Source organism: Periplaneta americana, chromosome 16, assembly GCF_040183065.1.
Source record: "Periplaneta americana isolate PAMFEO1 chromosome 16, P.americana_PAMFEO1_priV1, whole genome shotgun sequence".
In the NCBI taxonomy this organism is placed as follows: Eukaryota; Metazoa; Arthropoda; class Insecta; order Blattodea; family Blattidae; genus Periplaneta; species Periplaneta americana.
The window spans coordinates 108,205,834-108,229,605 of NC_091132.1; the positions used below are offsets into that span (position 1 = coordinate 108,205,834).

Sequence of the window (23,772 nt, forward strand, 5' to 3'; positions counted from 1 at the left end):
CCTTTATTTTTTTAGGATTTCCACTCGTCATGCCCTCTAAAGCAAGCCTAATTTTCAAAGACTCTTATAGAATGGTCAAGAATTTTTCTGTTCTGTCGAACAAGTTCCCTATGCTTTTCAATAGAAAGAGTGAAAAGTATTCCTGTGGTTAATATTATAACTATAATAATTTTAATGTCAGAAAGTAGTTTATTTAATACATATTAATGCTTGGGAATTAATGAAAAGATATTATCTTTTTCTGAAGTTTTAGAAGGTATTCTATATTTTTGGCATATAGCCTATTGATCACTTAAATTAAATTCAATGCTTAGGGTTTTGTCAAAGAAATGCACTTCTTTTGCCATACTTATTATGACTTGCGGAGTCTTTGTGTCGTTTCATGGATCTGTAAATGTTATTTAAATCACTGTAGTCTGTATCATTCCACACAGATTTTTCATGAGAAAGCAATAAACAAAGGCGCAAAATAACTCATTTCTACAGATCTACAAACAGTTTTATTAATCTCACTAGAGGTTTTGATTTACCTAGAGAAAATGAAAATTATTATGTTACAAATGACGATCGCAAGGCATGTTTTATAGTCGGCCTACCATAAAGAATTCACAGTTTGAGAGAAACAAATGCTAGTGTAATGATAAAAATAAACAAATGCTAGGGAAGCTATAAAATTAAACAAATGCTAGGGAAGCGATAAAACTGTGCGATAAGCAGCCATGATTGGTTGAAACATGTCCTTTCGTACCGTTTTATTGGTCAAAAGTTGTATGACGTAGTAAAAGTGTAATAGTCATTATTAGCAACACAGAAGTTCCCGGTTCGGCAATTTTACCCGCAGATGCGATTCTTAAATCACATAGGCTAGGGTATTCTATCGCTTGAAAGTTGTGGCAAAACTACACATTTAGGGACTGCAGTTATACAGAATATTATAGATTAACTTAAAAAGCACTATAAATAAAGCACAGCTCTCACAAATATTTCTGAAAGTGTTACTATTAATATTAACAAAATATACCATGCAGCGGGGTTATAAAACATACAGAAAAATTGAATGTAGCCTAAGTACATGCGCATCGCCAAATGCGTAATCTACATCGCATCCTCTGCACACTGGTATAAGTGACGTTCTTCCACTCAGCAGTTGCACGTTGCCTCGCTCTGACATAGCCCTACTGATGCGACATACACAGTCACATTTCTTGGGAGTAAGAACTCGCCGTTAATAAGTTGGATAGGGCGCGCGCCTTTGTCACTTCGTGTAATATATTTCCATTGCTGTAACAGCGACCTTTAAAATTTAAATGTAATCTGCAATAATAATTATTATGTGTAATAGATATAACACGATACACACAAAATAAGGTGCCGGGAAATAACGATAAATATATTTTTGTTCAGAAAAATTCAGGAGATACGACACATCACCCGCATCCATGCACGCTACGCCCCTGCATGTTGTGTTTACTTACACTACCATACAATTCAATGGACTTCGTCTGACATTATGAAGTGACGAATAATCCCTGGATGTTCGTTCATTAAATGAATAAATTCATTGAAAAATTCCGTTCTTGAGATAAAGTCACGGTCCTAGAACTCTTGCACTGCAGAGGCATGTTTATTCTGTATAGTTACTGAAATAATTCAGATATGTTGATTTCAATAACAAACCAAAAATCGTTGCCATGTAAACCTAAACAATTCATATTCTAACCATAAATGGCACACTTTTACCAATGATATGACATACCTAGCTTCAATGCACCCAACTATGGGATGGGTATTATATAAGTCTTCAAAACGAAGTAATTCATATGAAAGTTAGGGTGATAAAATACTGGTTAAAAATTATATTTGGGGATCAGTCGCTACTACGGTCGATTCGCTACAAAGTTCAACAAAGAGAGGGTTGGGAAAAGGGGTGGGTTTATAAAGAGGGCTGCATCATTTAGGAATGGGATGGGTGTGAGAGAAAGGAGAGAATAACAGAAGGAATGTATGGCGTAATGTGAAGATACGTTTAATTGATATCGAGAGGCAAGAGATTGAGCTCCAATGTTCGGAAAAGCCCTCACTACATTTACAATCAGATTTCATGCTTAACTGGGGGAGGTGTGACTACATAAATTCTTGTAACAAAGACAGCAGAACAGGTTTAGCGTGGCTAAGATTGGGGGCATGGAAGGGTAATAAAATTGTCAAGGAAGAAGGAGAACGCCTTTGCCAGCTTTGCAGAGAAAAGGACTCCTATAAACATATTTTATTATAGTGTGTCGAATTGGAACATGTACGAAGAAAATATCTACCATCCTCGATGCTAAGTCAGAATAGGAGTTCGCTTGCATGCCTGGACCTCATGGGGAATACAGAATAGGAACAAGAGACTGGATTGTTCCTCTTGAAGGCGAGAAAGATTAGAACTTCAGCTGTTGAAGTTTGTGACACGAACTGAGGAAGGGATAACAGTATCTACCCAACTATACACTTTTATGTCTGTTTTAGGTTAGGGTATATTATATGATAGACTATGCTTTGTTGTGCCATTTTAATTTTAATATGTGTGTTCTTTTAGAGAGTAGAGAATATAATCATAGGTGGGGGGGTGAAACCTAAAGAGTAGGACTTGTTTTGGGTACAAAACACGTACGGTCAGAAGACACGTGCATTGAATTCTAGAGAAAATTATGATAATATAAAAATCTGTATGTATAATATTACTCAATAAATCCATCTATCTAGAGGGTATTTGGATCCAATCAGAAGTAGGGGGTGGGGGGGGGGTGAAACCTACAAAGTAGGACTTGTTCTAGGTATATAGCATGTGCGGTCAGAAGACCCGTGCATTGAATTTAAGAGAAAAATCTGATAATATAGTGCATCGGTATGTGTAATATTGCTCAATAAATCCATCCATCTATCCATCTTAAAAAAAAAGGCAAAATCATGAGTTCATTCTGCCACACCTTGTATAAGATAAACACTATCCCTTTATAGTGGGTGCATTTAGACACAATTAATAACTTATCGCCTATCTAACAGATTTTTATGAAACTTTGTACATCAGTTACAGGTAACATAGGCTATTATATATATATATATATATATATATATATATATATATATATATATATATATATATATTAACGCCAACTGATTTGCGAAATCAATTCCTCTTTCGGAGTTTTAATGACAAGTGCTTCTATCAGCCTGCACTTGTTTTGACACTATATTCATGAAAAGATATACGCAGTGGAAGCAAGTACTTTCAATAATTTTGTACGGTACTACTTGTATGAAATTGTACTTTATAATTTAATCAACTCTAGTGTTACAATAAAACCGTATGGTAGTTCCTTTCTACTCGACTGTTTCCAGGAATTCTGAAAATCAGATTTGTATTTTTGATAGCATGAAAAGTGCTAACATTAAGAGTCCTGTAATCTAAATTCGTCCTGTACATAATCACAGAATTCATTTTTTGTCACACTTTCTTTTCCGCAGCACTTCAAACAGTTTCCTTCCATGTTTTAACACTTGAATAACCCTTTCTTCTGCGCGACATAATGTCGTCTGAAAGTATGTCTTTCGATATTATATGAGTGATTCGCATACTGGAATTATTGCATAGTAAGGACGAACTTAAGAAGTCTACAGTTCTGTAGAATTTAGTACAATTATTATAATAGTACAAGCTAGGAAGTTTAATTGTAATATCTTATTCGGAAAAGCCTGCAAGTGTTGACAACCTTATAAAGAATAGCAATATTTCTTATAAACACGCAGGTTACCGCAGTTACCGCACCTACTACCTGAAATGTTTTGATGTTGAAGCATTGTTATAGGGCATAAAAAGGTTTCGTCAATCCGTTTCCATCCATTCTGTTTAAAAGTATATTTTAATATGTATAATAATCACAAATTTAGGCCTATTTTTTTAACGTCAGTCATTAATACGGGATTCTGTATTCCATCCAATATTAATTATGTTAAAACGTGCTACGTACCTTATGCTAAAACTTGCAGTAGACATTTAACATCAGTCCTTCACCCAGTCGGACACACCACAACCTTTCTTTCACAATGAATAACTGTCTTGCACTACAGCTACCAGCAAGTCAAACTTCACAATGACATGATGCTGTTTGTTATAGTTTAGGTTATGAATTCTGAAGGTTCAGTATGTTTGCAATACTATTTCATCAGTGACGAGGGTGACCAAAGTAAGTTAATTTTGTCTCCGTACATTCACTTTTCGAACCACTGGCCGTTAGGAATAATCTAGGCTCCGCTAGTTACCGATGGAAAGAATAAACGCCATAAGAGTAAGTATTAAACTTCCCTCTGATTGTGTTCAGAGGAACCTTGTTCTGCAACTTATCATTTCAGAGTTTCAGAAATGCATAGTTTTCATATTCAGAACAAATTAGTACGGCTTGAAAGGTCACTTACTTTGTTGCAGTTGTCAGGTCGCACCAATTTGTCATAGATATGGAATCTGCTATAGTTCCGAAACATTGCAGACGTTAAGTTTCAACATACTGTGAAATATCCAAAAGTCTACATCTGAAACTTAAGAGTTATACTTACTGAACGATTTTTTTTAATTATGTACGTGTCTGTAAACAAAATTATATCGCGTAAATTAATATTTGTTATTGAATGAATAACATACAGGAATTCTACTATGAATATAATATTAATTGTGAAACTTATTTAGGTACAACCTGGTGTTCCTGGGCCTCACGTACCTGGTTCCTGTGACGGCGATGGCTGTCTGCTACACGCTCATGGGACGAGAGCTGTGGGGAAGCCGCAGCATAGGAGAACTTACTCAACGTCAGGCTGAATCCATCAAATCCAAACGGAAGGTGAGTCATATTCAATGCAAATTTACTAAAAACAATGTGTGATAATCTGACATACTCGCCTCCAGAAGAAGCGAAGTACTGGCGTGGCGGAACATGGGTAGATTTCCAAAATAAGAGTTCTCGATTGTAACATTATATGCAACGATATTTCAGCTAGAAATTTCCCATTTTATTCCCGTAGTTCCTTTCAACTTGGCTACAAGTCATCGAAAGTCAGTCTCTGCCATCGTCGAAGAAACATGTAGTAGGCCTACCTATTTGAACTTCGTGCCCTAAAGACAATGTTCAAATAACGACGCATTGGTGCGTGAGTGCCAAGTAATATTTAATGTGATCTGTACTAATGTACACTATTCGAGTTCCTGGGAATGTAAAACAATAATTATATTGCCAATGTTCTGCCATGGAAGAGTTCTGCTGATACTTAATGTGGGACGGAACGTGCTTTTGTCATACAATGTACAAAATGTGTTGAGGATGATTTGTCAATCGAAGACCACTCAGTGTTAAAACTAATGGAGATATGTTATTGACAGGCTTCGAGACTTTGGACCCGATACAATAAGTTTAAGTGCTTGTACTATAGGTTGTTGACTCGCTGCAGGTAGTGAAAGGTAGAGATGTGTTGAGTTAACAACGTTGATATTTAGAGTAGAGTACGGTAGTATGGGGAAACGCACACATATGGACATTCTGAAAGTAAATATACATTACACAATGGCAATGTCAAAACAATGTGAAAAGTATTTATCTTCTGTCTTTTATAAGCATTTTTGTTTAATTATACACAGTGTTAATGGTCGAAATAAAAATGTGGCAATTTTAATTTCTTCATTTATCCTATTGGCGTCTTTAGGAAGTGCAGTTACAGCACCGAATTGCAATGTACTACAAGATACATTTTCAGCCTCTCAAACGGAAATCTTTTTCGCTTATCTGCCAAACACAGTTTGTACTGTGAAAAGCTGCGCTCTACGTCGCATGACGTGATAGGAGCAAAACGAAGAAACCTAACATAATTGCAGTCTCTCAGAGACAGTCCTTTATTCTCGGGTGACTCTATGTCCACTAATTTGCTGTTTATATTACACAATGTTCCATATCCGTTATTTTTACATAAAATTGATTTCCAATTCTGTTTTACACGTTCAGTAGCCGGTGTACTTGGTGTCTCATTAATTCTCTGCATCATTTTCTAAATTAATTTGAGGGCTTCCGGCATCTCTTGCTGTGACTTTACTAACCGTGTAATAGTTTCAGACACAGTTTGAAACTAGGTTTATATGAAAACCAAATTATTCATCAGAATCTTCAAATCCAGAGCGTTTTCCTTTGCGTATTTGTTGGCATTCATTCTACAGTACCCCCACCCACTGTACGCTTTACCACTATACTCAGTACGCCGTTATGCGCATTTCCCACTGAACTGCTCTATTGGGTCCGAAGTCTCGAAGCCTGGTTACTGAGATTCAATAACAGGCTGACGAACTAATCAAAATACCAACTCCGAGGTCCTTGTTTTGCCTTGGCTGCACCCGCTCCCCTTGCTCTTAGGCTTGCTTTGGTCTATTGCGCAGCCATTATAAGCGATGATTGTCGACGTCCGACGGGCGATCCAGGTGGCATTCGTGAATATGATGCTGTCAGGTGCACCATCCTGTCTCAGTTCTGATAGAGCCACGTAAGGCTCAGGATCCGAAGCCTCAAGCCTTCCTATACCAATATCAAGACTTAACCCCAGCTTATTTTTACTATTGCGGATTATAGCTGAAATGACGTAAGGTAGAGAATGTTGGTGGAATGATAGAGGGGAAACCCCTGTTTTGTTCACCAAAAATTCCATCATGACCTGAACAGGGATCGAACTCGTGACACATGAAGGGATAACCAACGCTCTAGTCTTGACGCAGATATGGCCTGACACTGTAGTTCAGAAATAAACATTATTTCCAACAGGAGTCACAGCAGGGGAAACAGTTTTATTTTTCCTGATTATAGTTCCCTAAACAGATATTTACATACAATGAGACTATAAAGAAAAGTTTACCTTGAAAAATTCTGAGATGTGAATAATAAGGCATCACGTTGGCAATGTCAGTAACATCTAGGACGAACACCGGATACTCCTTGAGAAGTTTTATATTGATATGTTGACTTACGGAACAGCTTGAGTCATCTCTGAGGTAACTCCGGGCTGAAGTTATTGTGTCTAATTATTCTTCAGTTATTGATTTTGGAATAACAATAATAATAATAATAATAATAATAATAATAATAATAATAATGATAATGATGATGATAATAATAATAATAATAAAAATAATAATAATAATAATAATAATAATAATAATAATAATAATGCTAATGTTAGTGTTCACGTATTGAGATATTTCATAGAAGCCTTTATTGTGTAGGATAAGGTTGCTATCAATGGGCCACTTAAAAAGAATCTTATATAATATCCTCCGATTAAGGGTTATTTTACAACGCTGTATCAACATCTAGGTTATTTAGCGTCTGAATGAAATGAAGGTGATAATGCCGGTGAAATGAGTCCGGGGTCCAGCACCGAAAGTTACCCAGCATTTACTCGTATTGGGTTGAGGGAAAACCCCGGAAAAAACCTCAACCAGGTAACTTGCCCCGACCGGGATTCGAACCCGGGCCACCTGGTTTCGCGGCCAGACGGGCTGACCGTTACTCCACAGGTGTGGACTCCTCGGATTAAGTAATATTTATTTCCTTTTCAAGCAAACTTAAATACTATCTTCTGTATTTCACTACGCTACAAATAGAAGTTATAAGTATTCGATGTTAATGAAATATTTGGAAAATAAAAATAAGCATCATCGGCCCAATGAATGAGACTCGTTTCCTTCTATGGGCCAGGTAGTTTCCATGAATGGGCTGCAGAACAATATTGTTAAATAACAACCCACATCTAAATAAATGTCAGTACACAATATCTTCGGCATTAATAGGAGTAGTGTGTTGGCATGTGGAACCACAGAACGTGTATTCAAACCCAAGCAAGACCACTAGGGCAGTTGAAATATCTTCAGATATTTCATTAACTCAAGAAAACGAAATACATCATTGTTAGTTTGTAATCATGCTAAGACCTCCAGCATTTCTAAATCAAATGGTTTACAATCTTAGAGAAATAAAAAGAAAACAGTTTAGGCCCTATTTGTTCTATAGTGTAATTAAACAGAACTAAAACATTTCAAAATAACCAAAGTTTAAGGGCTAATCAAACAAAACAACAATTTATATACACATAAAACAAAACATGTCAAGACATTTGAAGTATTAAACTATAAATACCATTACTTATTGTTAAGTCAATTAAACTCTATCCTTCTTCTCTCTTCGGCTGACCAAATAAAAAACTGAAAACTTAAAAAAGAACTTGCAATGAAAACCATTAATTCAGTTTTGTTTATAGCAGCTAAAATGAGGCAAAACGAAACTTTTATAAAATATTGTCACACTTTAGTCATAATATTTCGCAATAAAACACTTTGGCTCCTTTTGTAACACCAGCACAATCCTCATGAACCCACTCGTTACATGACAGCCTAGATCATATATACCCCAGATAGGTCGGCCTTATAGTCTTTGACGTTAACAACCAGGTTTACTACGCTGCCATCTAGTTGCTACATAATTCCCATTTGAATTGCATTAGCGACTGTACTGCCATCTCGTGTTCGTTTACGGCGGATGGGTGGCGATCCTGGCGGTTGTTATCTTCAAAGTGCTGCCGATTTTAACATAGCGATGATCTATCTGTTACGTATATGATCTAGAATGACAGATAGTGAATCATATCTTCTTCTATGTCATTGCAACAGATGCCATAATACCATGACTACTTGTTAGAATTACACCTCGTTGAATCATTTGAAGACAACGAGAGTTTGGTTTGAGCTGACTTTTCCGGTGCAGCATTTTCAAACTGTCTCCTTTTAGTTGTTTGCTTTTTACATCCTCCTGTCTCTGCTTGTACGGACTACTCGTCATCACTATCATTTTCTGAGCTTTATTTGTACTTCTTCCCACAGAAATATTGTTTGGTATAGGAGAGATTTCACCCAAGGAAACTTGCAATTTTGGTGCCAATGTTACTGCACCAGCTGGAAGAGATTTTGAACTATCTTGACTTCCAGATGCTATTGCTCCTTTTTCTGGAATCCTGGAATTAGGCCTATTTGGTTCTGGAATTTCCTCATTGACAGGCTCAATTGTAGAAGCTTGCATAACGGAAACATCATCTGTTTCAAACTACATCGCTGCCACAAAATGGCAATCATGGAAGACATCCCTGTAGACTGGCCAAACTCCTGTTGTTGCAAATCCATTCACTTCAGTCCCTATTGTTGCCGCTTTACCAAACAGTCGTGGAATATGAAATTGGGTAACAACTTCAGGTTTGCGTATTCAAATGCTTAAGAAACGACACGTCCAGTGGCTGCAACCTATGAGTAATGTGTCCTGCAAATGCCAGCATGATGACTCCATTCTCTCGAGCAATATCTAGAGCATCGAGATTTCTGGTGTGAGTTGAATGTCCATCGAGAAGAAGCAAGACTTCTCTTTCCTTTGAAGGACGGACAGTGTCGATGAAATGCCTTAATCACTCCGTAAATACATCTTTGTTAATGTATCCACTTTCAGGATTATAAGCAAAAAATTATTCCCGTTGGAACTCCATCTTCTAACCCTTCCGCAGAACGCGCACGTTTGTAGATGAACAGTGGTGCAACATACTGACACGCAGTACTTGTGCAGTAAACTGCAGTAGTAGTGGAACTTCTTTCTCCACTGGCTGTCGAACTTGCTGCTCTTTTACCTTTGAAGGCAAGCATCTATCTAGGTTTCTTTTACACAGTTGATAAACCAGTCTCATCAACATTGAATACTCGTGTTGAATCGAGTTGATTTTCATCAAATATTTTCTAAAAGGTGTCAAAAGTGACATGTTTTCTTTATTAAACCCCTTAGCTCGAGCAAAAGAGGTCGACTCTGGTCGACGCAAGTTAAATTCGGGAGGTCTCTTCATAAATGCGGCAATTCCCTTTTCTTTGTTCAATCTATGAGTGATTTCGTGTCTTTCTGCTATATCAAAAGCTAGCAAGCGCAGGTCCCTTGGTATAATACCAACATAAATTCTTCAAGTTTGAGAACATGAGCACCAAGTTCATTTTCCACTTCTGCGGGAAGATCAGCTATGCTATGTATAATTTTTTTTATGTTCAACAGCAAAATAAATTCTTGCCCGCTAAATGTATTTGTAATATTACCCTGGACACACTATATATTCTGGCAGTCTCATTGACACCCATATCACCATTTCGTACTGCAGCTAACGCACGACTCATATCATCTTCCTGCCACTGACCATATTTCATTTTTGACGGCATCTAGGAAAGAAAACATAGTATACATATCTATAATATATGCATGTATAAATAATCATTCGTTTACATTATACACGTATTAAACCAGATAGTACGGCTCTTTGTTAACTAATTCGAAACAGTAGTTACGAAAGTGCGCGCGGGTACGGTTTCCATCATTGGGCCACTAGCCCATTCATAGCAACTAAGGCAAGTAGCACTGCATCGTTTAACATGACCCTGTCTCCGTCCACAGTAACTAAATTTATAATGTAAATATTACTAAATAACGAGAATTCATCGTACTCTCAGACACTGTCTGTAGAAATTTATAAAGGATTAATATTTGACAGAATTGCTTCGTTTATTACATTAGTAAATTAGAAGAAAAACGTGAAAACCTTACTTCATTTCACTGCTGCTTTGTTTCTGCGTCGAGCAACTCACAACTAAAATGGTGACACTTTGGCAACCCGAAGTACACTAAACAGCCACCAGAGTGTGCCTATTGTCAATACATATGGATAAATCGAGCCGGCCCATCGAAGGAACCTGCCCATTGATAGCAACTTTACCCTAAATATCGTTGTTGGTTTATTGTTTTATTTTAGTAAGTTTTTTTACGACACTTTATCAACACCTTAAGTTATTAGCGTCTGAATGAGATGAAGGTGATAATGCCGGTGAAATGAGTCCGGAGTCCAGCACCGAAAGTTACCCAGCATTTTCTCATATTGGGTTGAGGGAAAACTCCGGAAATACCTCAACCTGGTCACTTGCCCCGACCAGGAATCGAACCAGAGCCACCTGGTTTTCCGGCCAGACGCGCTAACCGTTACTCCTCAGGTGTGCATTTGTTGGTTTATATTTCCATATACAACAAATACGATTACTAACAAAATTCATCCAGCAATTTAGGAAAATGCCTATAAAAAAAAGTCAGACACACTACATGTCAAAATTGTCATCTCATCTCCATCAAAATCTTGATATCGGTTTCTTCTAGCATCAGAGCCCTTAGTAGTGATACTCGCATAATGAAAAATGAAAATAATTAGAAAATAAAATTAAAGAAATTTAAAATAGTACATAATTAAAGAATTCCAAATTTAAAAATAAACTCCAGAACTTATTTCCCTAAACGCTAACACGAAGTTTGTGAATGTGAAGTAAATAAGTAAACAAAATAATTGTACATATTTCATGGAAGTCGATGGGTGGCTCATTGTCTCTCGTTTGATGGTCACAAAACGAGCTGCAGGTCTAACATAGAGAAGTTCAAGTCATAACAGGCAATACGCGTGTTTGTTTCAATTCCAAAGTAAGTTGGGCCTGATATTAGCATAACCTGGAGAGCAGGTTAATGGGTGTGATTAACATAATATGCTCTCCAGATTATGTCAGTATTGGGCCCAACTTTCTTTGGAATTGAAACAAACGCGTGGAAGCATGACAAACCAATAAGTTATCAAGAGTAACAATATCAAACGACATGTGAGTCTTCGTATACCGCCTCGGTTCTGATTAAAATAGCTTACAATGACGGAACGATCGTTTGAAATATCGGAAACCATTACAGCGCATCCATTAATTTTGTACGGTATTCAGAGCTTCAATTCATGTTACGGAAATATAAAGCGCCACCACAGGAAAGCATAAAAACTCCGCGTTATATAAAAGATCGCCTACACTATACGGCATATCATGAATCTTGTACAGGGACATCATTTTATTTTTACTAACATTTTTAATATTAACCCGGTTATACCTTTGAATTAACGGTTGACAACTGGAAACACGTTTGCTACCCCCTTCCACGACTGGAGTTCGATGATACTGGCGTAAAATACAAACAAATCACTTTACTAGATATAGAAGGAAAGAAAAGTAGTTCATCCATTTACGTAAACTACGAAATATCGCGATTTTGATTTGATAATTTTCATTAGATTTTTGTTTAATCAAAATACAGTACTGTATCAAAAATAAGTGTTTCTACTCACGAATTGAGCTAGCCATTCTGACGTATTTATTATGCAGTGTATATTATACTGTCTATAGCACATTAGCGTACAATATAGAGAATGAAGTTTAATTGAAAAATAATCATAATATGGATATTTAAACACATTTTTGAAAATGGTGGCCGTTCATTTCGATACAGGCTTCAGTTCTTTTGTGCATATTATCGCACTATAGCTATTGTAGCTATTGTATCTAATTCCAATTACCAGTTTCGTCCTTCGTACCAGTAACTAATGTTGAAATAATTCTATACCTACTCTATAAACGAATACCTTACGTACTGTAAATTCAATCTTCACTTCTGCCCGACCCGCACAGATAAAATTACTCAGACATGCTATCTACTGTCCGTCCAAGTGGTTATGTCGCAGGATCGTAGAAAGGGGGGAATCACGTGACAGTTAATTACTTAACGAGGCCTTTTATTTAAGTTATTTTAAACAGTTGTATAATATTACGTAAACGTCCAATTCCTAACAGAAATTAATGTTTTCAGAAAAGAGCTAAGACAGCCCAGCTACTAGCCTTTACAGAGAGGTGAGAAGAAGCAGGTGGGGGAAATCGGGATGCGACGTAGGCAAACGGACGACAGTACCTGTACGAAAATATGATTCAATATTGAAAGCGCTTTCGTCACTGGAAAACGCAAACATATTTCTGGAACGTACTATACTCACTAACTCAGTGTTGTTTACTATATGCGGTCTTGGTTCTGTGTGGACAGTTGGAACTTCATTAGCAGAAGGGGTTGGAGTGAAGTACATTTAAAATCTCAGGTACAATAAAAATTGAAGTAAAATAAAATGATGTCCTGTACAACCATTCACGACTGACATTGTTATAGTTGCTATTGTATAACTTCAGGAAAACTGATATTCTGTGATCATGTCACTGTTCTTTTGGGAAAATAAGTAATTGTACCGTGATGTTAGTAGTTATAATGGACGTTGTGAAATCATACTTTGTTATTACTCAATGGATTCAATCACATGAGTATATATAAATAACTTTTATGTTAAGTAAATTTTACTGTATTTTATCGGCCTCTTGAGGGGATAATACAGAAGCTTCTTCAGTTGCATCCGACCGCTCAATTATCCCCGTGGTGTTTATTTTGGTTGGTGTCTTATTAAGTCGTGGCAGAGTGTGTAATAGTGATATTATGACTGATCGCGGGGAATGACGGAGGGCGTCGTTGCTAATGAGTACACATTTCAGCAACCATCGGCAAATTTGTACTCATGATGACATCATTGGACGCAATAGATATGACGTAATAGTAACCAAGGAGCACTTCTTTCGGATCCCAATGTAGTGGCAGACTCTCAACACAAACATTTGAAGTAGACTTCCCGTCAATGGATTATAGATGGACAAATTATATTTTAGTTCACCTTCATATCCCACCTCCCTCAAATCCATTTTAATATTATCTTCCCATCTACGTCTCGGCCTCTCCAAAGGTCTTTTCCCCTCCGACCTCCCAACTAACACTCTATATGCATTTCTGGATTCGCCCATACGTGCTACATGCCCTGCCCATCTTAAACGTCTGGATTTAATGTTCCTAATTATGTCAGGTGAAGGATACATTGCGTGCAGTTCTGCGTTGTGCAACTTTCTCCATTCTGCTGTAACTTCATCCCTCTTAGCCCCAAATATTTTCCTAAGAACCTTATTCTCAAAAACCCTCAAACAAGAGTTACATGTATACAAGAGTTATTTACGAATTAAACAAAATACTATGAACTGTTAATTAAACACTGAAATACAAACTATGTAGCAGAATTAAGCTAAAATACATAGAATGTTAATATTTTTCAATTAATGTTAGATAACACTAGTCAACTAATTTTAACTTTTTGTCTGTCACAGAAATGAAATCAGCTGATTTTTACTAAATCGACCCTGCTGATTACGAAAATGGCAGTGAAAAATCTGTAACACGTAACATTTTTGTGTGATAAAAGGGAAAGTATTTTGATTTAAAAAAACGTTTTCGCTCATTTCAAAATACGTAATTACAACAGTGAAAATAAATAAATTCCTAAGATACAAAATTTATACACAAAATACACTGACGTTTCACAGAAAAATAATAACGCTGCAGAAATAATAATTACAATAGGAAAAAATAGTATTATGTTCCTTTTTTCCTCTTCAAAATAGGCTTTTACTTTATTAATTTAAAACTGGATCAAATTAACTATAATTTTTTAAGGTTTATAAATTAAATTGATTAAAATCTCAAATAAAATAACTTAGGAGCCCTACATTGAAGTAAACAACATATTGAGAATTCAAGCTAGATTTAAAAAAAATGTATTTAGTCACTTACAGTTATTTTTTCCTCTTGTAGTTTGAGTCACCTTCTCTGAACAAAAACCAACAGTAGTCCCCCATCATACTAGAATTCTACCTGCCTTGATATCGTTGTTCCATCCTGTGTATATCTTGATGGAATTTTTCTCCTCCTTCATCGCTTACAGCTTCTAAGTTCTCTGGGGAAAAGTCCAGATGGGAATGCAGGAAATGTATTTTCAATGACATTCGACAACCAAGCTTCTTGTAACTATGCAGGAGTTCTTGTACAAGCTTTTGGTAATTGTCAGCTTTATTATTACCTAAAAACCCACTAACAACACTGCCAAAGGCATTCCAAGCTTCTAGTTCCTTAACACTTAATTTTTTTTCTAAGTTCTCATCTTTCAAAAGTTTCCTAATTTGAGGGCCAACAAAAATTCCCTCTTTCACTTTAGCCTCACTGAGTTTCGGAAACATATTCCTTACATATGCAAAACCTTCTCCATTTTTATCCATAGCTTTAACGAAATTCTTCATTAAACCAAACTTGATATGTAAAGGAGGAAGCAGTACTTTTTCCGGTTTTACTAAAGGGACATAGCTTTCTCTGGGAGGCCAGTCTTTTACTATGTAGTGTTTTTCAGTCGCTCTACTATCCCACAAACAGAGAAAGCAACAGTATTTTGTGAATCCACCCTGTAGTCCGAGCAATAAGGCGACAATTTTCAAATCTCCCCAGAGTTGCCAGCAGTATATTTTATATTGGATTGCATCTAGTAGCACTGACAAATTTGTATAAGTTTCCTTCATATCCACTGAATACTCCACTGGAATTGATGGTTTAGTGTATCCATTGTGCAATAACATTGCTTTCAAACTTATTTTGGAAGAATCTATGAATAACCTCCATTCCTCTGGAATGTGCTGAAATCCTAGTTCTTCCATTAAGTCGTCTATATTTACACACACGCACATAGAACTCTTCATTATAAAATACTTCGAAAACCATTCATGTCTCTTCCTGTACAATGAAATTCTAGTATCTGGTGCTAGCAGGTTCCATTGTTGCAGTCTAGACCCTAAAATCTCAGCTTGTTGTTTAGTGAGATTAAGATCTCTTAAGTTGTTCAGTTCACATTGTTGAATTAAATGGGGTTATTTATGATGCTCAGGACTATAGGACGGATCAGAGGATGTTGATGGTTGAGCCAAGTCATCTGTTTGTTCTATTGGAAGAACCAATTCCTCCAATTGCGAAGGAAGATTAGGAATAGGAAGTTTTGGTCCATGTGTTACAGGTCTTATTGCAGATGGAACATTAGGATATTCAATTTTAGATCTTGTTTTCTTTGAAAATCCCGTAATCTTTGTTAAACAGAAATAACAGTCTTCTGCATGGCTTGTCGGTTCACGCCAGATCATTGGAACTGCAAACGGCATGCTGCGATTCTTCTCTCCATTATAAGTTTTGAGTAACATGTTATGCAGCATACATACGGAGCCCATGATTTGTCCTCATCACACACATTATATTCAAAATAGTAATAATATGCATGTTTTAACTTATCTGATAAAGGCCGATGCTGCGATTTTGCCGTAAATTCTCCACATACGTAACTAAAGCTGTCCGGCGAATTTACACACGCACGACGAGATTTTTTCATTCTGAGAAAGCGTAAATGAACGCGAAGATGAACACTTAAAACCAGCGATACAACTTGTCACAAGCTCAAACAATATTCCACTAATCCTAAAATGCAATCTACTCGTATGCCACTCTAAAAGCCCACCCTCTCAGTGCTTTCTGTCGGTCTAGCGTCATAAAGCAATAAAGTAATACAGATATATATCACCCACTACGCGCCTTTTTAATGCAGACTCATGCATTTCAAAGAACCTGTTCCTTAAAATACACTTCAAGTATATTCTGAGTAACAATAAGTTATAAAACGTATGAATATACTGTGTAACCGTTTAAATAAAGTCCACAGTTCGATACCCAAGTTCTTTGGCAAATTCATTCTTTTTTTGTCACATTTTCCAATTTTTCTCTTAAATGGTGCGTGATGGAAAATTTTCAAGTTTAGATCCACTATCAGCACACAAACATTGATCTAAAATGACCATTTTCACCCTTGTGACAAAAACCTTGTTGACTAGTGTAATAGAAATTATGTCACAAGGGCGAAAATTCCACGCGGTAAATTTCGTCATCCGTAGCGAAAATAATATAAGACGATGGTGTGAGTAGAGAAGAGTATTTTATCATTGGTACAGGTAAGTCTGAGTGTAGAGTATGTGGAATATTGGATATTACGTTACGGAGAAATGAGCTGTATGCCGTTGTTCATTATTCTCCAGCAAAATTGTGCCCGAGTGCCCGCAGGTACCGAATAATCCTGTTCTAGTCCCTGTATTCCTACCATCTTGCCACAACCCATTCGATTGTCGAGATCTGAGCATTTTTTCTTTTCTTCGTGCGTGAATGGCCACTTTCAAGCCTTGCAATGTCACAAGTGATCTCCGCAGTCCGATTCTGCGAGTGTTCTAAAAGTGAAGGATGGTGTCGGACAACAATTCTGTTGAAAATATAGCTCTCAGGTAGTTCAGTCGGCAGAGCGTTGGTGCGCTTAGCCTAAGGTCCCGGGTTCGATACCTGGCCTCGGAACAATTTTTCCCTTGAAAGTTTTCAACAAATCTGTTTATTCTATTCTGTCAGACCACACAGATATTGGTAGAATGCGGAAATTGTAGAAGAACTCGCCCGTAGCGATGTCACGTGCGAGGTGGAAGCATTGGTCTTTCATGGCCCCTATCGTGACGTCTACCAAGAACATCGTTCACTTCAAGCAAATCACAAATTACTTGCAAGTCCTCACAAATTTCTTCTCTCAGATCTCGAACCCTCAAGGACATGCTGTACAGGAACGAAAGCTAAGGCAATGATAGAATGAAACTATGCTCTAATTTCAACATATTCTTCGGCCATGAACTGAGCCATCAAACCTTCAGCTTGCATCCTACGCCGTATAATCTGTGAGAAATGGAACATACAACCAGCAATTTGCGAGTTAGGGAAAGCGTCACTCACTGCTGCTGTGGCACAAATTTCGAAGTCAGTTGATAATTATGTAGGTACTGAGTATGGAGACTTGGCCCTAGCTTGTCTGAAATCTTCTGCTTCGCCATAGTTATTTTTGGTGAAATTTTAAAGATTCCGTCACAAATCCAATAATTTTATCTGTAATATATATATATATATATATATATATATATATATATATATATATAGGCCTATACACACATATATACTCTATATGTGGTTATCGGGGCAAAATATTTTAAGATACTAAGTCTTGTCTGAGCATTTAAGTGAAGCAGCCACCGTTCCTTCATCCTTGGTTTCTTTATATTTCTGAGGAAGATCTTGAACTTCTATGGAATTTGATATTTGATTCAAGAGGCAAGTTAAGTCTTCTAATTCCTCTTGCAGTTCTCTCCAGTTTTTCCTTCTTTATTGCAGTGTGGGTGTAGTTGCAAGCACATTCTGCTCGATGCTAGATGTAGGTTCAACCAAGGTGGAAGCTATGTTCTCTTTTAATTCCGCAGCTTTGCAGCGGCCCCAGTCGGGACAATGGCTGTGTCCATTTCTTCTAAAACAGATGATCCACTTTCAACACCAGATGTAGTAACCATAACCGCAATTCGAGCTTGTCTATACATCTCTATTGAATACCATTCCCATGGATATGTGTTTCAGGCACATGTATCCTTTATAAACAAACTTTTTACTCCATTTTCAGGTACAAATAAGCTTTAAATTTATATCATTGTATTTTTCAACTGACAATTTTATAATAAACTACCTAATTGTTTTCATACGAACGGTTCAGATTGTTGGCTTGTACGTATTATTTTCATAGAAGTGCATTAGATTGCTGTTCGATGAAGTGTGGTATGTGCAAATTTTAAAAAGTGTCACATGTATTAAATTGAAAAAATGTATCCTGTGAAGTGTGACAAAAAGTCCATGGTACATTTTGTGAAAGTGTGACAAAAAGGTCGGATACAATTATTATAACACTTAAATATTAATACAATATATAAGGTGAGGCAAAATGAACTCATGATTTTGAAATCTTCACTACTCACTAACCTGTCATTAACAATTATTGACATACCTATCAATTGGGAGGCACAAGTTTTCCATTTTTACAGAGCATAAATTAAAAGTTAATTTTTGAAAATAACGCCCGCCAAGTGTCGTCCATTGACATTGATGCACTCTCTCACCCCAGTCATTTTATTTTCCATGACGCGCAGTAGCATGTCTGGGGGAATTTCATCAGTTTGTTCCCTAATTCTCCGCTTCAGAGTATTTAAATCTGCTGGACGAGTTTCGTACACTTTGCTCTTTAAATAACCCCACAAAAAATCACAACCATGTCGTGTTTATTTACACTACCACATAATTCATAGTGGATTTCGTCTGACATAGTGAGGAATAATCCCTGTATCTTTGTTCATTAAATGAATAAATTTATTGCAAAATTCCATTCTTGAGACAAAGTCTTGCACTATTTTAATTTTGTACGGATTATAATTTAGGTCTATGTTAAACATCCGACGAAGAGACCTCTTGGATATGTTACGGTCAACAGCTTATCGACGTGTAGATCATTTTGGATATGTTACGGTCAACAGCTTGTCGACGTGCAGATCATTTTGGATATGTTAGGTTCAACAGTTTGTCGACGTGCAGATCATTTTTATATGTTACGGTCAACAGCTTATCGACGTGCAGATCATTTTGGAAATATTAGGGTCAACAGCTTATCGAAGTGCAGATCATTTTGGATATGTTAGGGTCAACAGCTTGTCGACGTGCAGATCATTTTGGATATGTTAGGGTCAACAGCTTATCGAAGTGCAGATCATTTTGGATATGTTAGGGTCAACAGCTTATTGCAGTGCAGATCGTTTTGGATATGCTAGGGTCAACAGCTTGTCGACGTGCAGATCATTTTGGATATGTTAGGGTCAACAGCTTGTCGACGTGCAGATCATTTTGGATATGTTAGGGTCAACAGCTTATCGACATGCAGATCATTTTGGATATGTTAGGAGCAACAGCTTATCGGCGTGCAGATCATTTTGGATATGTTAGGGTCAACAGCTTATCGAAGTGCAGATCATTTTGGATATGTTATGGGCAACAGCTTATCGACGTGCAGATAATTTTGGATATGTTAGGGTCAACAGCTTGTCGACGTGCAGATCATTTTGGATATGTTAGGGGCTACAGCTTACCGACATGCAGATCATTTTGGATATGTTAGGGTCAACAGCTTATCGACGTGCAGATCATTTTGGATATGTTAGGGTCAACAGCTTGTCGACGTGCAGATCATTTTGGACTGCGAATAACAGCAGCATGCACTCTTTCGATATTCTCCGATATACGCACAGTTCGGTAAGGAATAAAGTACTATAATACAGTGAAATAGATATTACTTGACTTATTAAAATTAAATATTTTCACTAATGTTACCTTCATCAAAATTTTTGAACGGAGTCGCCATTTTCAGTCGACTATCTATGCGGGACACAAATGACGATCGCAAAGCATGTTTTATAGTACCGTAAAGAATTTGCAGTTTGAAATGTTCGCAAACAAAGATATAAATGCTAGGGAAGTTATAAAAACAAACAAATGCTAGGGAAATGATAAAATTGTGTCAATAAGCAGCCATGATTGGTTGAAAGACGTCCTTTCGTACCGTTTTATTGGTCAAAAGTAGTATGACGTAAAGAAAGTGAAATAGCCAATATAAACATCATGAAGAAAAGCATTACGTTTGAGAGTAAACTATTTTAAATAGATTATACGTTGTATGGGGAAGAAACATACTTCGAAGAGAAATGGCTGTAAATCTTGGTGGTGATTATGAAACTGCGGCAGAAAGATGATGAAGATGATGATGATGATGATGATGATGATGATGATGATGATGATGATGATGATGATGATGATGATGTAGTCTACTTTAACTTCAAATTTTATCCAGATACCCGCTGCTTAAATATCAACTTAATCCTTAAGCTAAATTGTCATAAACACAAAGCTTTCTAGAATTTAGGTTAATTACTTGTCTTTGTTTCTGTTACACGAGATATGGTTTAATTTTAAATTTTAACCAAGCAGCATGAGTGTACAATATATCTACTTAATATTGACTTGCACAAAGTTGTTCTCAGGATTCAAATACTTTGTCTCAACAGACTTCTGAAATGACGTTTCTATTAACTTCATTAATTTAAAACGTTCCGACCAGGTTGGAAGTGGTACGCCCATATTACAGCTTTTTATGTTTTTATTCTGTGACAATGAGATAAATGTACGTTGTTAAACCCAGGAAAAAGAGTCCTTTAATCTTGCGGTTTCAATTACGAATAAAAACAACGCAAAAATAAAAGACATAACAAATTAAACAAAGAATTACAAAAGCTGGTAAGTCATAAGCATTTTAAATTCAATTTTATGTACAATACAAATATACCAAATTGATCATAAATGTTATCTGCAATATCCCGGGCGTGATAGAAAGCATCAGAATGGTGAAATTGAAAATACAAAACGGTATGTCAGTATTAATTCTAATGGAGAAATTGACATGAATATTCAGAACTGAAATGACGTAAAAAAGTAGATACATCCAAAACACGATGTAATTGGCGTTAAAACTCAATCACATAGACACCGACTGTGTTTATAATCAAATGATTTATCACGACTTGTAATAGACAGATACAGGTGTTATTACAGCTCCAAAACGAGATGTTCTACTGTCAGTTATCCGAACAGTTAAGATGAAGACAGGAATTAAATTATTAAAAAAAAAAATTAAAGTTTCGGACAATTTGGTGTAAGAAAGGAATAGAGAAAGCAATTAGAATGATATCATGGCTATTCACAATTCCAGAAAACTGGCCGGTGGCTATGGCTCGAAGCTGTACAGCTGTCATGAAGTATTTTACGATTGGAGGATCGTTTCGGGAGATCACGACATTTAAGAGATCTCGAATCTTTTAAGAAAAGTAGATATTGCGAACACTGCTCTTATTGAAAAACATTTGAATTACATGAGATCTGTGTTGACTGTGTTTTTAATCTCTGTGTAAGTGAATCTCGTGACTTCAACTTGTGTTTCACGTACACAGAAGGCAATAAACACAATACATGTGAGTTACACTTTTCTTTTCGGTCATGAAATATAATATACTATCTTTAGTTTATTGCACTTTGATTGGATGTCAGTCATATTAGTAGATGCACAAATTATTGTATACCTATACATTTTACAGATCAGTAAAAGCGCTAAAGGGATTACACTCTAACAATTATCTTTGTTTCGTAGAAGGTATAACTCGGGGAGATTTCGAGTAAAACTTTGACACGGATTTTGCTTGTGGTGCTTTTTAGATGACATAGGCGGTTGTCTATATCAAGATTGTGGTACGTTTGGTCTTAGGAGAGTTTGCAATCCTTCATAGAGCTTTTTAGTGCCACTTTGTCCGTCTATCTGTTTCCCTCTCTGGACATATGAAACTACTCATCTTCCACTCAACCAATCTTTTTAAGTTTCATTGATATGGGACAAATAGGAAAAGTCACAACTCTCTATACGAAAATGGAAGGTAAATTACTTCGGCATAGTCTTCGTCTCAATTCTAAAGGCTATATGAATTAACAATTAATGACATAAGAAAATTAACATCCTGAAGTAATGCAAGATAACATATTTGAGTACGATCTGGATCTAGCCGAAAATTAATGTTGAAGAAGACATTACCACTTCTCCAAGACAATTTTGGCTTGCCTAATTCCTCACCAACCGATACTTCCTTTGAAGAACTGTCAACAGTTCCGCTCAGCACCCCATCTGATGGCAAAAGAATAAGAAAATTGCAAGACTCAGACGTATCAACATCTGAAAGGTATAGAAAACAGCTGAAGGAGACTAAACAGCAAAAAGAAGTTAGCCTTTCTTACAGAAGGAAACCATCTGATGTTCGGCATGTGGGTGTAGGGAGCTAGTTCATCAAATAATCTGGACAATAAAAAAAAACTAGTGTGCCGCGTGTAGTGCGTATTACTAGGATGACAATGCTAGAGAACTTTGTGTTTGGTGGGTTGGAGAATGCCATGGAATAATGGTTTCACGAGGCATGTATGGGAAATGGCACCGATGAACAATTCACATGGGACCAACGCGAGCAAGAGTATTATAAAATATTTGCGTATATTTCAGAAGCAAAATTTGTGTTGTAAATGATGGGTTTTATAGTGTTTGTCAAACTATGTCGAAATCTCCCTCACTATGGGGGAAGTCGATAATTCGGCAATAATTAGTATTTTTCTTAACAGTCATATAATATGACCACATTTGAACCAGATATATGAAATGTAAAGGGAAAATGTGCATACATATTAGACTAAAAAATTACAATACAATTTCTATAATTTGATCCCAAAATTAACATTTTTCTTAGCGTGTCGTGATGGCACTAAACGATCCTATGTAAATCTGTATCTCAACTTCCCGCCTTCCCTCAAATCTCAGAAAAATAGTTTCTGCAAACTATCATGTCCCTTCTGAATGAATTACTTTTGCTATAGATATAGTAAGAAGTAACGAATATGTCCGATGTCTTCCGAAGTGCGCGTTTGAAAGAAAAGTATTGTTGCTAATTCAGCGGTTTTCCCGCTAGATCTGGTACTTTTAGTTTAGAAGGTAAAATTTGTATTGTTGAATTAGGGATTTAGCGGTTTTATTTTAACACTCACAAGGGGCAAATTTACATTTACAATACAGAAATTTAGAGACTTCTACATTGTTTCATAGGGGGTTTTTAAGAATTTAATTGACAACGCTGATTTAATAAGTCACACTGTATCATGTATTCGTAACTCATAGTAGGGGCAGACGGTTTGTTGGATCGAAACCAAGAAAATATTTTATTTATTTTATTCTATTTTATTTTGTTTTATTTTATTTTATGTTACATCATTTTATTTTATTTTATTCCGTTTCGTTTCGTTTGGTTTTGTTGCGTTTCATTCAATTTTAATCTGTTTGTTTCTGACCTGTACTGCCGCTAAGTAT

The 23,772-nt window shown here is 36.5% G+C and overlaps 1 protein-coding gene across 1 annotated transcript in view; it reads left to right on the forward strand.

Moving 5' to 3' along the window:
* The window catches only part of LOC138691397 (tachykinin-like peptides receptor 86C), a 371,968-nt gene that overhangs the window by 273,181 nt on the left and 75,015 nt on the right, over positions 1 to 23,772 (forward strand). Inside the window, exon 3 of the mRNA XM_069813309.1 lies at positions 4,724 to 4,874. Within this exon, the coding sequence (XP_069669410.1) occupies positions 4,724 to 4,874 (151 nt within the window). The remainder of the gene's footprint in view (positions 1 to 4,723; positions 4,875 to 23,772) is intronic.